The sequence below is a fragment of the Sturnira hondurensis genome, unplaced genomic scaffold, assembly GCF_014824575.4.
Source record: "Sturnira hondurensis isolate 20B ecotype Veracruz unplaced genomic scaffold, ASM1482457v3 Scaffold0005279, whole genome shotgun sequence".
NCBI lineage: Eukaryota > Metazoa > Chordata > Mammalia > Chiroptera > Phyllostomidae > Sturnira > Sturnira hondurensis.
The window spans coordinates 14,532,818-14,546,914 of record NW_028077910.1 but is presented as its reverse complement, the minus strand read 5'-3'; the positions used below and the strand labels follow the sequence as shown (position 1 = coordinate 14,546,914).

At 47.9% G+C, this 14,097-nt stretch overlaps 1 protein-coding gene across 4 annotated transcripts in view; it reads left to right on the top strand.

Annotated features, from left to right (window-relative positions):
- SCHIP1 (schwannomin interacting protein 1) overlaps positions 1–14,097 on the top strand; it is a 149,159-nt gene that overhangs the window by 11,207 nt on the left and 123,855 nt on the right. Inside the window, exons 1-2 of one of the 4 annotated variants that reach the window (XM_037046648.1) lie at positions 12,042–12,369; positions 12,901–13,590. In XM_037046648.1, the coding sequence (XP_036902543.1) occupies positions 12,919–13,590 (672 nt within the window). In that variant the 5' untranslated portion in view covers positions 12,042–12,369; positions 12,901–12,918. Of the gene's footprint in view, positions 1–12,041; positions 12,476–12,555; positions 13,591–14,097 lie in introns of those variants that run through there. The other 3 variants (XM_037046646.1, XM_037046647.1, XM_037046645.1) reach the window with 3 other exon arrangements.

Below are 14,097 nucleotides of genomic sequence, written 5' to 3'. Positions count from 1 at the left end.
TGAGTCGATGTGCGGTTGGTCCAGTGCCTCATACCCGCAATGCTAATTGCCCACACTTTTGCTTCCTCTCAGCAGCCCATTCTCTCTCGACTAGACTTTAAACCATGTTTAAAATGATGTGGGTTTCTATGGCTGACTGTCTAGCACTGTGGCTAAGACCTCTGGTTAAGTTTTGTTACAGTATTTACTCTTTTTCAGTATCGGTCAACACATAAAACACATAAAATATATGTATTTTCTATATATAAAATCCAGCCATTTCTGGCTTGAAATCCTTCAGGTCTCTCCTAAGTCCATCCAAGTCACTGCTACGTCCATCCAACTTGGTGTTTCACCCAGACACATGTTTTCCAGAGTGCGGTGTACAGTAATTTTTAGGTGATATTTAAACAAACGTCATTTGACAGCCTTGTGTTTACATTCACATATATTCGGTAGGGGGAAGGGAATGAACACATGAAAACTGAGATTTCACTGAGAACACCTCCCAGATGAGACACACACAGGAAGTGCCAAGCTAATCGACCCGACTCAGACCTCGTAAATCAGGGTCAGGGTGCTCAGGCGGAATCCTACATGTCCCAAGCCCTCTGGAACCGAACCCTTGGCCGTGCCCATTCAAGCAGAGCCAGGAATCACACCAACAGGGAAGGACTCCCGTACTGAAGTCCATGGGCACCTCTGTTATATTCAGCAATACGTTGAAATGTCACCTCCAGAAGTTGCTTTAAATGTGTATAAACACCTAAATATATCCGTTAAAATAGTTAGTTCAGTGTCCTTTGAGTTGTCCAACCACATCCTTATGTGAGTTCAGTTAGTGTGGACTATACAAAAACTGACAGATTTGTCTCTCTGATGTGGATCCTCCTCTTTGTCTAAAACTATCCATTAGAATATCTAGCTATTTTGATTTAAAAGTTCCATTTTCTCAATAAGAAACTTTTGTTCAACCATTTATTGTATAAGTTAATTTGGTTTATTCTATTTTGGTGTGGCATTTTTACTGTAGAGTAAAAAAATTTAAGAACATCGTATTTATAGAATTGACTATATTTTATCAAATCTAATATACCATTGACACATAAAACATAACTATTGTGTGTGCTACTAAGAGTGACAGAGATGTTGCCAATTATAGTTACAAGACGACATTGATTCAAAGACACATCCCAATTTCAGAGGTGTGAAAATTATTTTTTAAAGTACGTCCTAATTGCCCCAGCTGGCGTGATGCAGCAGATTGAGTGCCAGCCTGTGAACTGAAAGGTCACCGGTTCGATTCCCAGTCAGGACACATGCCTGGGTTGCGAGCCAGGTCCCCATTTGGGGGCATGCAAGAGGCAAGCAACTGATGTTTCTCTCACACGTCAATTTGTCCTCTCTTTCTCCCTCCCTTCCCCTCTCTCTATAAATAAATAAATAAATAAATAAAATATTTAAAAGAGAAAAATAAAAGTATGCCCTAAAATTGATGAAAAGCAGTATATGTGCACTTCACTTCCATTTTAGCAGATAATACTTATATTCCATTTATCATAGCGGTATAGTTTCCCTTTTGAGTGAATTTTATTTTAGAACGTGGTGATGTAAAGAAAGGTATTATGAAAATAGCAGCAGAGGTGGAATACAGTGTGGCAAAACCCTGGAGGTGGCCAAATGATTGCGACTTGGCCTCGCTGCCCCTTGGCCCCACCTGCAGGCTCAGGCCCACCCCACCGCCCTCCAGCACTGTGCCCAGACCCCGCCTGAGGCAGAGCCCCTCTCCCCACCCTGCAGAGGAGAGGGGGTTGGGCAGTTACACCCATGCTCAGGCTGAAGAAGGTGGCTATGCTTCACTGAAGTCATTTCGTGAGGCTGAAAAGAAATTCCTACGAACTAGACTCATGATAGGTATTAGAATACTCTGGGCTTGCCTCTATTTAAATTAAAGAGCATACTCAGAGTTTTCTGTGTTGTTTTGTGTTTTTTTTAAATCCATTTTCTAAGAAGGAAAGAAAAAGGACATTTTAGTCTCTGTTGCTGGGTAATTTGTCTACAAAACAGTGGTTTCAGGGATCATCAAACCAAAGAACGATCTACTGTGTTTTCCATAATAGATTTTGCCATTTGAAAATAATTATGTATAACCGGAAGCAAAACGTATTTCACTGAGAAAGTACCGAAGTGTCTAATTTCCTGCTTCCAGAATAGGAAAAGTGAAGAGAGAATTGTTTTAGATGGAGCTGGGAAAACCCGCCGAGTCTCCGTCGCGAAACGCGGAACTTTTGTGCTCCATCTCGCTGCCGCTGCGGCGGGTTTGCGGGCACCGCGCGCAGCTCCCCGCTGTGCGAGGTCCAGTTTTGGACCACGAGGCTCTGTGCGCCTCGTCTCCCCGAGAGCCGTGCGGACCCTTTGATTTACTCAGGGCTTATGCTTGAAGCTTACTGTGAATCATTAACCAGAATGGGAGGTCACAGGTCGTACAAGCTCCCATGCTGCACACAGTCTGTTTTTGCAAAATTAATTTTGAAGGTTTTAATGTCGGTGTAATTGAGAAGATAAACTGAACACATCGGAGTCAGCAAATAGTCACGTCATATTAAGTATCAGTAAACCGGTTGCGGTATAATAAAATGGAAAGGTCTTATAAAAGATTATTTACGGGCTATTAGTTACTGGTATAATGTAAAACATATAATCAGTAATAATTAGCCAAATTGATAATATTGGAGACGCAGCTGTTTCCGCCCACTAGTACTAAGAATACCAGCAATGATTCTATACTGTAAAGCCAACTGAAAGCTAAGCCTCTTGGAACTCCTTTTTTATCCTTGAGGATGATTTTGTTTATCAGAACATCGTTGCCTATTTTATAAGAACCATTCCCTGGTATTCATAAAAGTTACTGCTATCATACACTAAATTTTGAAGTGCATTCATAGATTAGAAGACAACTGTAAGTGTAACCTGGCTCACCATCCTTTCTCCAAGCAGACGCACTGGTCAGAATATATCTGGGAAGTGGAATCCCTGGGACTTGGTCTCTTACATAAGGTCCCTAGACGTGGAGTCCGCAACAGGGATTGGAGTGCATGTGGTTTATTGGGGGATAAAGAGGTAGGGAAGCGAGACAGTTGGGGCAAGAAAGGGAAATGCCCGGCAGTGTATTGATCAGAGGGTCTGTCCTTTGCCAGCCGGAGGCGGAGCGATACATTGCACCATAGGAGACAGCTGTGAGCTTAAGTGGCCAACTCGCAGAGCAGCTGCGGGTGGGTGTAGTCACCGGAACAGGAATCTGCTCCCAGCGCTTCCAGCACCGAGTACACTTGGTGATGGAGTGGTGAGGAGTGGGCCCGTGGAGAGGAAACGCAGAGGGGGGCACCAGGCGGCTCCCAGGTTCCCGGTGTGAACAAGTGAATAGGTTCTTGTATATAACAGCACTTCCTTCGTAATACCAAAACTGTAAGATTAATACGGAAGACATATGAAAAGATTCTCCATTTTACAAATGAGTTTTCCTTTAGCTTTTCCTTTTGGGGTGAAAAGTATCAACTTTTTGACATATTTGCATAGGGTCAATTTTCCATAGAAAATACCAAACTTTCTTTTTAAAGTTTGCTCCTTTGAACTTTTCCATATATTCCACCTCCAGCTGAAAACAGATCTAGACGGGTCTCTGCTCCACGAGCCGAAGGTCCCCCTGTCTACAGTCCCAATGTTAGGTTCAGTTTCACGAAACGGTAGTAATGCGTTGTTCTGATGCATTCTTCCTTCAGTTCAGAGGTCAGTGGATTGGCCTGTGGGCCAAATCCAGGCAGCAACCTGCTTTGGGATGGCTGGAGAGTTAAGAGTTTTTACATTTTAAAACAGTTGCTTAAAATTTTTTTAAGAAAATGAATGTGTAAGAAACTGTATGGCCCACAAAGCTGAAAATATTTATCATTTAGCCCTTTACCAAAAAATTTTGCCAACCCCTGCTGTAATCCATTATAACCCCCAAATATTTTTGCCTCAATCTATATTTTGAAAGAAAATCTGATATTAAAAAACTTTAAATTAGTAAGTGATTTATGAAACCACAAAATTTACTTGTTTTATGAAAGGCACATCAGAGAATTTATATCAATAAATTCTAACTCAGCCAAACAATTTCTGATGGAATTCTTCAGCACATTCAGAATCATTCATTTTAAGTAAAATAAACAAGCACAATTTATTTGCTATTTCATAAAGTATTACCACCTGTTTTGTGATTATTGGAACAAAATTGAAAAACACAAGGGGATACAAAAGTAAAACATCACCTGAAATCTTATCTATAGTTAAGCACCATTAACATGTGGCTACATGTTCTTCTTAGGCATATCCATTCAATTTTTAAAATGTGGATCACATTGTATGTAAAATAGTACAACCTCTTTTATTCATTTAATGCTATGATTTTCAAAAACATCTCATTTGACTGCATTTATTTCACAGAATGAATATGTCACAATTTATTTAAACATCTTCCCATTTCTTGACATTTAGGTTGAAACTAATTTTTCACTATTGTAAATGCCACAGTGAGCTTCTTTATGCATAAATCTAGACCTTAATTTCTGTGTCCTTAGGCTAGACTTTTTAAAAGACTTAAGTATTGTCTCCCTCATTCTATTCCTTGTTTTTTGTGGGGTTTTTTTTTTTTTACAAACTCATTCTTCTTCTCCAAGATCTGTAAATGATGACGTTCCTCAGGGCTGGAAACTTGGTCTGTTCTTCCTACTCTATCTGCCTCCAAATGAGTCTGTTAGACCCAGGATTTCGAATGCCATCTGTGTGCTCTGATGCCCATATTTACATCTCCAACCCCCTCTCTCTCTTCTCAGTTCCAGACCAACACATCCAAGTACTTACTTGTCATCTCCACTTGTACGCTTCATACTATCTAAAGTAGAAAATACCCAAAAAGGATTCCACATCTTCCCTCCTTCTGCTCCCCTACCACACCCAACTCCTCCTCACCGCTCATCTCAGAAAGGAGCCTCACCTTTCCGCTTCTGACACGCATTGGGAAATCACTGGTGACATCCCTCTGTTCCTCACCATCCCATCTGGTCAGTCACCAGGGCCTGTTGATTCTACCACTTCAATGTATCGTCCACATTTCTATTTCTCTCTGTCTCCTCAACCCCTCCTAGTCCACATTCATCTCTCTCCTGGACCACTTTCTATATTTGCTTCCTAATTGGTCTGTTTCTATTCCTGTCCTGCTCTGTCTTCCAATCCCCTTCGCAAGTCTCCACAGTGGAGAAAGTTTCTAAAAATGTCAATCTGCTTTTACAACTCATGAGTGGCTGTGAAGTTCTTACTGGCAGTCCCTCTTCTGGTCATGTTTGCCTTTACTCTCTGGCTCCAACCGCATGGTTTCCTTTCAGCTGTTCAGTTACTGTGCTCTGCTTCTTCCAGCCTCAAAACCTTTGTTCAAGGCGTACGCTCTGCCTGTTACCATGTGCCCTGCCCTTCCACCTCAGCTGGTCAGCCCTTTCCCTGACCTCTGGCTGACCCAGCACACACACTACTCACATGGCCTCAGCATCCAGGAGCCCACTGTTTGGGTACTCACTACAAGTTGTCAGCTAAATTGTCATATGCAGGGTGGAGCAAAAGTAGGTTTACCCTTGTGAGAACACAAAACAGTTCATTGTTTTATTATTATTTATTAATTATTGCATTATTTTCCACATGAACAACTGTAAACTCACTTTTGCCCTACCCTGTCTTTTTTCCCTGAAGTGTCTGTTTCTTTGCTAGACTGAAGTTCCATTTTGGGTAAATAGTGTTTGTCTCTTTCACCACAATATCTCCCAGTGCCTGGCATGTCATAGGGGCTTTACAATAAAGTTGTCGAATTAGTAACAGGCACGGGGTATAAAAGTTGTAAAGACATTTAAAACAATTATCACATGGTATTCCAGAAAGTTTCTATCAACCAATTTATACCTACCAGCAGCATATGAGTGTTCCTTTGATCACACCCATCCAGACACTGAGTATTATAGTTTTAAATGACTTTTAAATATTTTACAGGCAAAATGTTACCTCATTGTTAATGAAATTGCATTTTTTGGATTGCTAGTGAAGATGAACATTGTTCACAAACTGATAGGCTCTCATATATTTTTCTCTGGTTTTTAAATTTATGACACATTGCTTCTATTGAACCATTTTTATTGGGAAATTTTGGAGGTTTATTTAGATGAATTATCTTTCTACCCATAAAACAACACCACCAAACCTACTTAACTTCCTCCAAAGGGGTGCACAGCTTTGGAAAATAACTGCTCCCCAAGATTTATGTTTAGTCGTTGATGACTCCCCCTTACTTTGGGTGATAATATAATTCATCATGTCAACAGGGCCACTTTGGGGAATGCAGGAGGGCGCCATCAATAACTGTGACAGGACAGCTGGAGTAAAGTAGGGCCACCCTATATAAGCCGAGAGGTGTGGCCTCCCTAACTCATTTTCATGCAGACTCAGGACTCTGGGGCTCTAGAGCTCAGAGCAGAGGTCCAAATGGTGGTCCGTGGATAAACCAAGGATAAACCTGCTTTTTGTTCTGAATTGTAATAAAGATGCCTTTGTGCTGTGCTGTTCCGCAACTGCGGCAACTCTCCCTGGAACTCCCTGTCACCTCACCCACCCTTGGAGGCATCTGATGATTTCAGACAACTCTCCTTCTGTGATGAGGCCAGTGGCCCAAAGTGCTGCAGGGACTGTCTTGCCCATAAATGCAGAGCTAGTCAGAGGTGGGGCCTTGCAAGTTCACGTCCATTCCCCCCCCCCCCCGCACCGCCCGGCCCAACACTGCCCCTTCATCAGCTCCAGATGCATTCCTTCTGCCTGCATTGCCCCAACAATGCCCGAACTATTTTCTGACTTTATAGTGCTTCCAAGGTTACGTCAACAAGTGACCAGAACAGGGTTTTCACTTCCTGGAGTGTCTTGCGAGATGTTCCTCTTTCACAAGCCTAACACATCAAAGTACATGGCACGCGATGTCTGAGGCAGCCCACCTTGTCCTGGGGCTACGTGCCCATGGCCTTGTCACTTGTGATGATCCCTCGAACTCATGCCCTGCGTCTGCCAACTTTCCCAGCACCTCCTAAATGTCTTCTTATGTGATTTATACTCATCAATGAAGCTCAAATAAATTCAGAGTTGCTTACAGACTTGCATGTTCAAGAATTGCTAGGAACTTAAGGAAAGTAAACTATGACGAAGGAAAACTGGAAAAAGAAAGACTGGGAGAGCTTAGATAAGTTGCATTTGTGTCAGCGCCCTGCAGTCGGAGGCGTGGCTTTACTGGGCAAAGAGCCACAGCCTTCCTCTTCCAGGCTCCTCAACAGGAGCTAACTTCTGACCAAAGGAACTACCATGGAGCCTCGGTGGACTGCTGTGCAGACTGCGTACTGCACAACTCCAGGGGTGTCCTTGACATTCAGTTACATCTGTGAGAGTTGTTCCTCCTGGCAGGACCTGCAGGGCAGTGGGCATCCTCCCGGCACTGAACCGGGCACATTCTGTGTGGCCATGCGTGGAGATCCTGACTGACAACCACTATGTGAATTTTCTCTGAAAAGACACTTAACCCTTTGCTGCAGTTAGTGTTGCCTTACAGAATTTTCAGGGCGATCCTCATTTCCATTCATGTGGCTTCTGTAAGCTCCGTAGTATTTGTTAAGCCAAGTGTCCTGGTTTCGGGTTTAGAAAATAGGCCGTTGGAGCTATTTTTTATGGGCTGAGGTTACCTAGATTTTGCCATTTCATTTTTATTGAGGAAAGCACAGGGAGCAAATGCTGTCTCGTGGTTTGCTAGATAATCAAAATATTTAAGATGTTAATGTTTCTTAAAGTTATTTTTCCATAATAGTTCTAGAGACAGATCCTACATACACCTAAAATACATTTTTCTTTCTTTCATTTACAAAGTATCTATACACAGACTTATTAGTCTGTAGGCAGACTAATAAGTTAAGATTAACTCATTGGCGCTACATAAACAAAGGGGAAATACCACACATTCCACCTGCCTAATAGAGAGAGACCTTGGTTTTGAATTAGCGGAGAAACCAACTTTGTACCCTCTAACAAGGAAGGCAATGAAACAATTCAGAGGTGAAATCCCAGGGGTCTTTAAGCTGGAAGAAGCCTTTAGTTCATTCACTTATTCACTCATTCAGTTAATTCTTACAATTTGCTTAACACCGTGATCATGCAGTCTGGCCTCGGTCTGGAGGAACCTGAGGTCACAAAGCTGGTTAGAGACAGGGCCGGAAGCCAAGCCTAGGTGTTCCACACCCGGCCACTTGGCCCACAGTGCTGTTAAGTGTTCCCACGCAGTTACATGCAGGTGATGAAATTAGGAGAGCATTTGTGTGCTGCATGTGACTCGCATGTAATTCCTGTAATAAAGATGGAGTACAAACCCGTTTCTTTATTACTCTGAATGCCACAATTCGGAGAAGTGCAGCACCAAGGCTAATGACTTCAGCATTAGGGAGTTTCACAAACAAATCTGTTTCCAACCTGTTTATACTCCTTACGATTTAACTATTTCAACCGTGTCTTTTCTCAAGTGTTGTCTTTACAGATTAGAAACCTGTAAGTAGCACTGACCTCTGAGGAACATGGTCTCATGCCTACCTACCCTTTGAATATGATTGCAGTTTCCTACCTGTGACAAAAATTAGTAACCCAGTCTCATGGTGGGTATCTTCTTAAAGGATTTGTTTTGGGAGGAACTTAAGGCACGCAGCTCATAACAACATGAAATTTCATTTTCTGAGGTGTCTGTGCTCTGCCTTTTCACAATGGAGTCTCTCAACTTGCTGAATATTGCTGAACTTGTTGACAGTTGAGGAGGTCAAGTGCGTGTGAGCAGAAGAGAACAGCTGCTCTCACCAGCTGCCTTCTTCTCTGCATAGCGCAACCGCTGCCCAAGGAGCCTCTGCAGGGCAAGGGACTGGGAAGGAGGGTGAAGTGCTGCAAGGAGACCCCGCTGACATTTTTGCCTGGTAAACTCATCCATATGCGTCTGGACCATGGGATACTGAATTTTAGCTGGGTGACTAAGAGCAAAAGTAGTGAAGGCAAACTGCACAGGTTCAAATCCAGGCTCTGCCACCTAGCTTTTCAGGTTGACATCAGACAAGTTACTTAACTTCACTGTCTTCTGCATTCACACCTGTACATTGGGAAGATCGTTTCTTCGCACGATTTTTGAGGGATAAAAGAATTAAATGTTATTATAATTAATAATCCTAGCAACAAATATTTAGGACACTCCTATTTCATTCCAGTTACCATGAACAAGAGAAATGTCCTTGCCCTTCATGGAATTTGGAGTATTTTTCACACTAGGAGCCCTGACCCATTTAAAGGTTATGCAATTAATGTAACAAGCTGTGACTAGATTTTGTTTTAAATGAAGTAGGATAGGATTTTACAAAATACGAGTTTTGTAAAAACTTTTTTCCAGTTACATATGTTTTTATAGTTATGTGTGGCCTGGGTCTTGAGATAAAGTAGATTTCTTGAGTAGTAGAAAAGATAAGCAATTAAACAGCAGTTTCCATACAGCATGTGTGATGGATGCGTGAATGCCAGGAAGCCTGGGAAGGTCCCCTGACCCCATGGGGCAGGGACAGAGAATCAGGGAAGCCTCCCAGGAGGAGGTGACACTTAGCCTGGGACTTAAATGATGAGCAGAATTTTGCCAAAAGAAGTTGGGGGAGGTTGGGCAGGAAGCAGTTCCTTTAAGGGCAGTGAGGAGTCATGGGGAGCTTTAATGAAGCCTGGGAGTGACCTGCTCAGATCTGCATTTGAGGAAGGCCACTCTGACTGCCTGAGGAGAATGAGCAGAGACAGTGTGAGGCTCTTCAGTCATTTCAGGACACAAATGGACAGGACTCAGTGATGGATGGGGGAAGGTGCTGGTCTGGGGTGACTCCTGCTTAACTCCCATCTCTGATGTTTAAAGGTGGCAGGGGACAAATCTAAGTCTGTAAGCTCCAAGCCTCTAACTTAGGAGACTTTCTGAAACAGAAAGACAGGACCTTTCAATCACTTTGCAAGTCATCTATCTCTCCATCCTGCGGGACGGATCTGTACACTGCTGCTGGCCTTGGAGTTGGCAGGGCCTCCAGTTTTAAAGTGGGAAGGTTCTAGGCAGGTGGTACAAAACTGGAAACAGAATGGACCCTGGGCTAGGCAGGCACCTTTCATGAAGACAGAAGAAAAAAAGAAACCTGGTAGTTTCCCATCTGATCCAGAATATCTGGTTGAAAAATAATTTGAAAAGGACAGATAATTCAAAGATGTTTCTATTTGGCTTTGAAATGCCACACATTTTTGGCAGTGTATTTACCTTGCCAAATGTTTTTCTAAGGCCTCATTTTTGTGTTCCCTGAACACAGACCATCTGGGCAGCAGGGACAGGAGCTGAGGCCCAGGAGGGAGTCTGGGTGGGTGGTGGAGGAGGTCCCAAGGTTTGAAAAGTGAACTGAGACCACAAGGCTCTCTTACCACTCCAGCTGGTCAGTACTTATCTGCTGCTACCTGTGTCCTGCCACAGAGCAGGGGACTTTTTTTCTGACCTAAGCCTTCCCAAGTCACACCGGGATGTGAGAAGCAGCTGTCTGGTTCCCAGCACACCGCCCACATCTCTGAACACTCTGGAGCCATCTCCATCCCACAGTGGGGCAGCCAGTGACCAGAGCTCTGCAGCAACCTCAAAACCAGACCATATTTGGAGCACAAGGCAGGCTCCTTACAGACGTTACCGTAAAAGACATTCTAAGTCACAATCAGTCCTGTAAAGAGCTCCAGAAAAGAAAGCCCCTTTTCCTGTTATTCCTAAGATTGCTGTTTCCAGCAAAGTCAGATTAGCTTATCTCTCCTGGCTCAGGCTTACCCAGGAGAGGAAAGAGTCTCACTTCACTGAAATCACTCAAACAAAGGGTCTCTGCACCAAGTCCCCATTAGGACCTTGAAGGAATGTCGGGTGGCAGCCACTCCCTACTGCAGAATCCTAAGCATTCCCCTGGCCCTGGACTGTGCCAAGCCAGGGCAGGGGCCTGGGCCAGGCTAGGATTCGCTGGGAGTAATTAGTAACAGGTCCAAATCTGGAAGTTCAGAGAAACTGGTTTTCCTCAGACTATTGTAAAATTGAGTGCTGTTTCTCTTTTTTCTTTCCCTCCCTGGCCCATAACATTGTAAATAACTGAAGGGCGCACACAGAGACTTGATGTGTGTATACACTGTGCAAGGATCCCCTCTGCCCCAGTCTGGGTGAAAACCCCAGCACAGGGTCCTTCGACTCCGGTTTCTGAACAACTGACAGAAGCAAAGCCATTGAGGTGCCAGGAGTGTGTCACCTGACACCTTCTTCCCCTCCTTTGTCGTCTCCTTGATTGGAGGTGGCCAAAGAGGGCTTCGGAGACTCGTGCGAACAGATTCTCTGTGACCCTGCCAGGGATCAGCCCCATCGCACACTTACTCCTCCATTGCACGCGCGCGCACACACGCCTCTCTCGAGGTTGTCACCCTCAGAGTGTAGCCCGGAGGGAAGGAAAACGAGATAAAGCAACAGGTTCCACCCACAGCCAGAACTTGACAGGGAGGGCGGGTAGGTGACGGGAGCTGCGTGGTGGAGGAGAGGAAGCGGCGAGGAGGAAGGTGGAGGGGAAACGAGGGCGCAGGGCAACCGCGCACAGCGTCACTCGGTCTCCCACATGGGCTCGTGTATGTTCGCGTGGGGGGGGGGGAAGGGAGGTCCTTCACGAGGTCACTTGGGGATTTTCGTGGGCTAGGAGGCGTCCAGCCGGCGCATTGGGGTGTCGGGAGTCTTAGGCGTGGTAACCAGCCCCGCAGAGAGGGCTTGGGGCGCGCCGGGAAATAACGCGTGTGTCTGGGGGTTGAAATTCACCGTCCTCCCCAGGGCACCGCCCCTGCTAATTGACCAGCTCTGTGCCCCTAACACCCTGCGCCTCTTTCCTTGGGGCCTTTTCCCCGCCACTCCAGCCTCACGCCCGCCCGACCTCGGGCCCCAGTCTGCTGCTGCGAAAACCGGGAGAGCGGACTGCGCCGCGCCCGGCATCCTCTGGGCATGCTCGGTGGCGGGACCGGCTCCGCCGCCGGGAGGGCGCGTCCTTCCTCCCCCAGGGCGGCGGCGGCGGCGGCGGCGGCGCCTGCAGCGACTGCCACCGCGCCCAGGCCCGTCACACCTTTGGGGGCGGCGGGAGCCCAGAGCGCCCACCTACCCGAGCCTTCCGGCGAGCGGAGGAAGGGCCAGCCAGGAAGGCGCGGAGGCGGCTGTCAGACCTCCGCGCTACCGGCGGCTCCGTAGAAAGTAAAGCTCAGCCGGCGAGCGGAACCAGGCTCCCCACCGCCCGCGGCGGGTGGGGCGGGGCCGGGTGGGTGGTGGTCTCGGCGCGGCGCGTAGACCGAGGTGCGAATTTAGTATCCGCCCACCCTCTTCTCAGTCCCCGCCTCCGGGGAATTATAATCTCTGGGAAAGTGTCGGGTTCTCGGAGAATCCTTGGGGCGGGGTGCAGGGGCGCGCCTGGCGCAAAATGGTTAAAACAAAGTCTGTGCGTGCCCTGTGGCCCCTTTTAAGGAAAGTGTGCGCGCTGGTGGCTGGACATCCCCTTTGCTGATTTGAGTTTTTTGCCCGGAGGAAGTCTGGTTGCGGCAGGAAGGGGGGTGGGATAAGGGATGCCTCAGGCTGGTGCCGGCTCCCGCCCCCAGGCCTCCGGTGGGGCGCACCTCCGGCCTGACGGGCGCAGCGCGCTGGGCCGCGGCGGCAGCGGCGGGCGGCGGGGAGCCGGAGCAAGCTCGGCCGGGAGGCTCACTCTCTCTGCCTCCTCCCCCCAGGATTACCGAGAGGATGGGATGGATCTAGGCAGTGACGCCGGCAGCAGCAGCAGCAGCAGCCGCGCCAGTTCGCAGTCCAACTCCACCAAAGTGACCCCTTGCTCCGAGTGCAAATCGTCGTCGTCGCCGGGGGGCAGCCTGGACTTGGTGTCTGCCCTGGAGGACTATGAAGAGCCCTTCCCGGTTTACCAGAAGAAGGTGATTGATGAGTGGGCACCGGAGGAGGACGGGGAGGAGGAGGAAGAGGAGGACGAGCGTGACGAACCAGGGTACCGAGATGACCGCTGTCCCACCCGGGAGCCCGGGGACGTGAGCGCCAGGACCCGCGGCGGCGGCTGTAGGGGGCCCACCACCGCCATGCCGCCCCCGGTACCAAATGGCAACCTCCACCCGCACGACCCTCAGGACCTCAGGCATAATGGCAACGTGGTGGTGGCCGGCTGGCTGAGCGGTTCTCGAGTCCCCCGCCGGGTGGTCCAGAAGCCCCAGCCGGCGGGGGGCCGGCGCGGCGGCCGGGGCCCCGTGGCGGGGGGCCTCTGCCTTCAGCCCACGGACCCCGGGATGTGCGTGCCGGCGGAGCCCCCGATGCCCCCAATGGACTGGGAGGCGCTGGAGAAGCATCTGGCTGGACTGCAGTTCCGGGAGCAGGAGGTGCGGAACCAGGGCCACGGGAGGACCAACTCCACCTCAGTAAGTTGGCCGGGGTGCGTGCCCACGCGCGCGCGCACACACACAGACACACACACGCACGCACACACGCGTCCGCAGCCCGCGCACAGCCCGGACGCGCCCTCCTAGCGCTCCAGCCCGCGGCCCCATTCATCCATCCTTGAGGCTGGGGGTCGGGCGGGAGAGCCCGCCTTCGCTCCCCTGGGGTACAGCTGGTTGCTCTGTCTGCGAGCTGTCTGGCTTTGCTGGGTGGGCGGGGTGGAGGGAGGGGCAGCTGGAGAGCAGCGGAAAGTCGGGTTAGTGGAACCGGCGACTCATTTTAATGGAATTACTTAGGGAGACGAGGCTGTGAGTCACTTGCCTGAAAATAAATCCGGGGAGATTTTGGCACCGCATCCAGTGCCTGCGGTTGATGTTTTAATCGTTAATAGTTGTGGCTTTGTCCACTGTGGCGGGTCTTCTTCATTGCCACTGCTGTCTCGCTCGTAGGCAGGCCGTCCGCTGGCACACGCTCGCCCGCCCGCACCT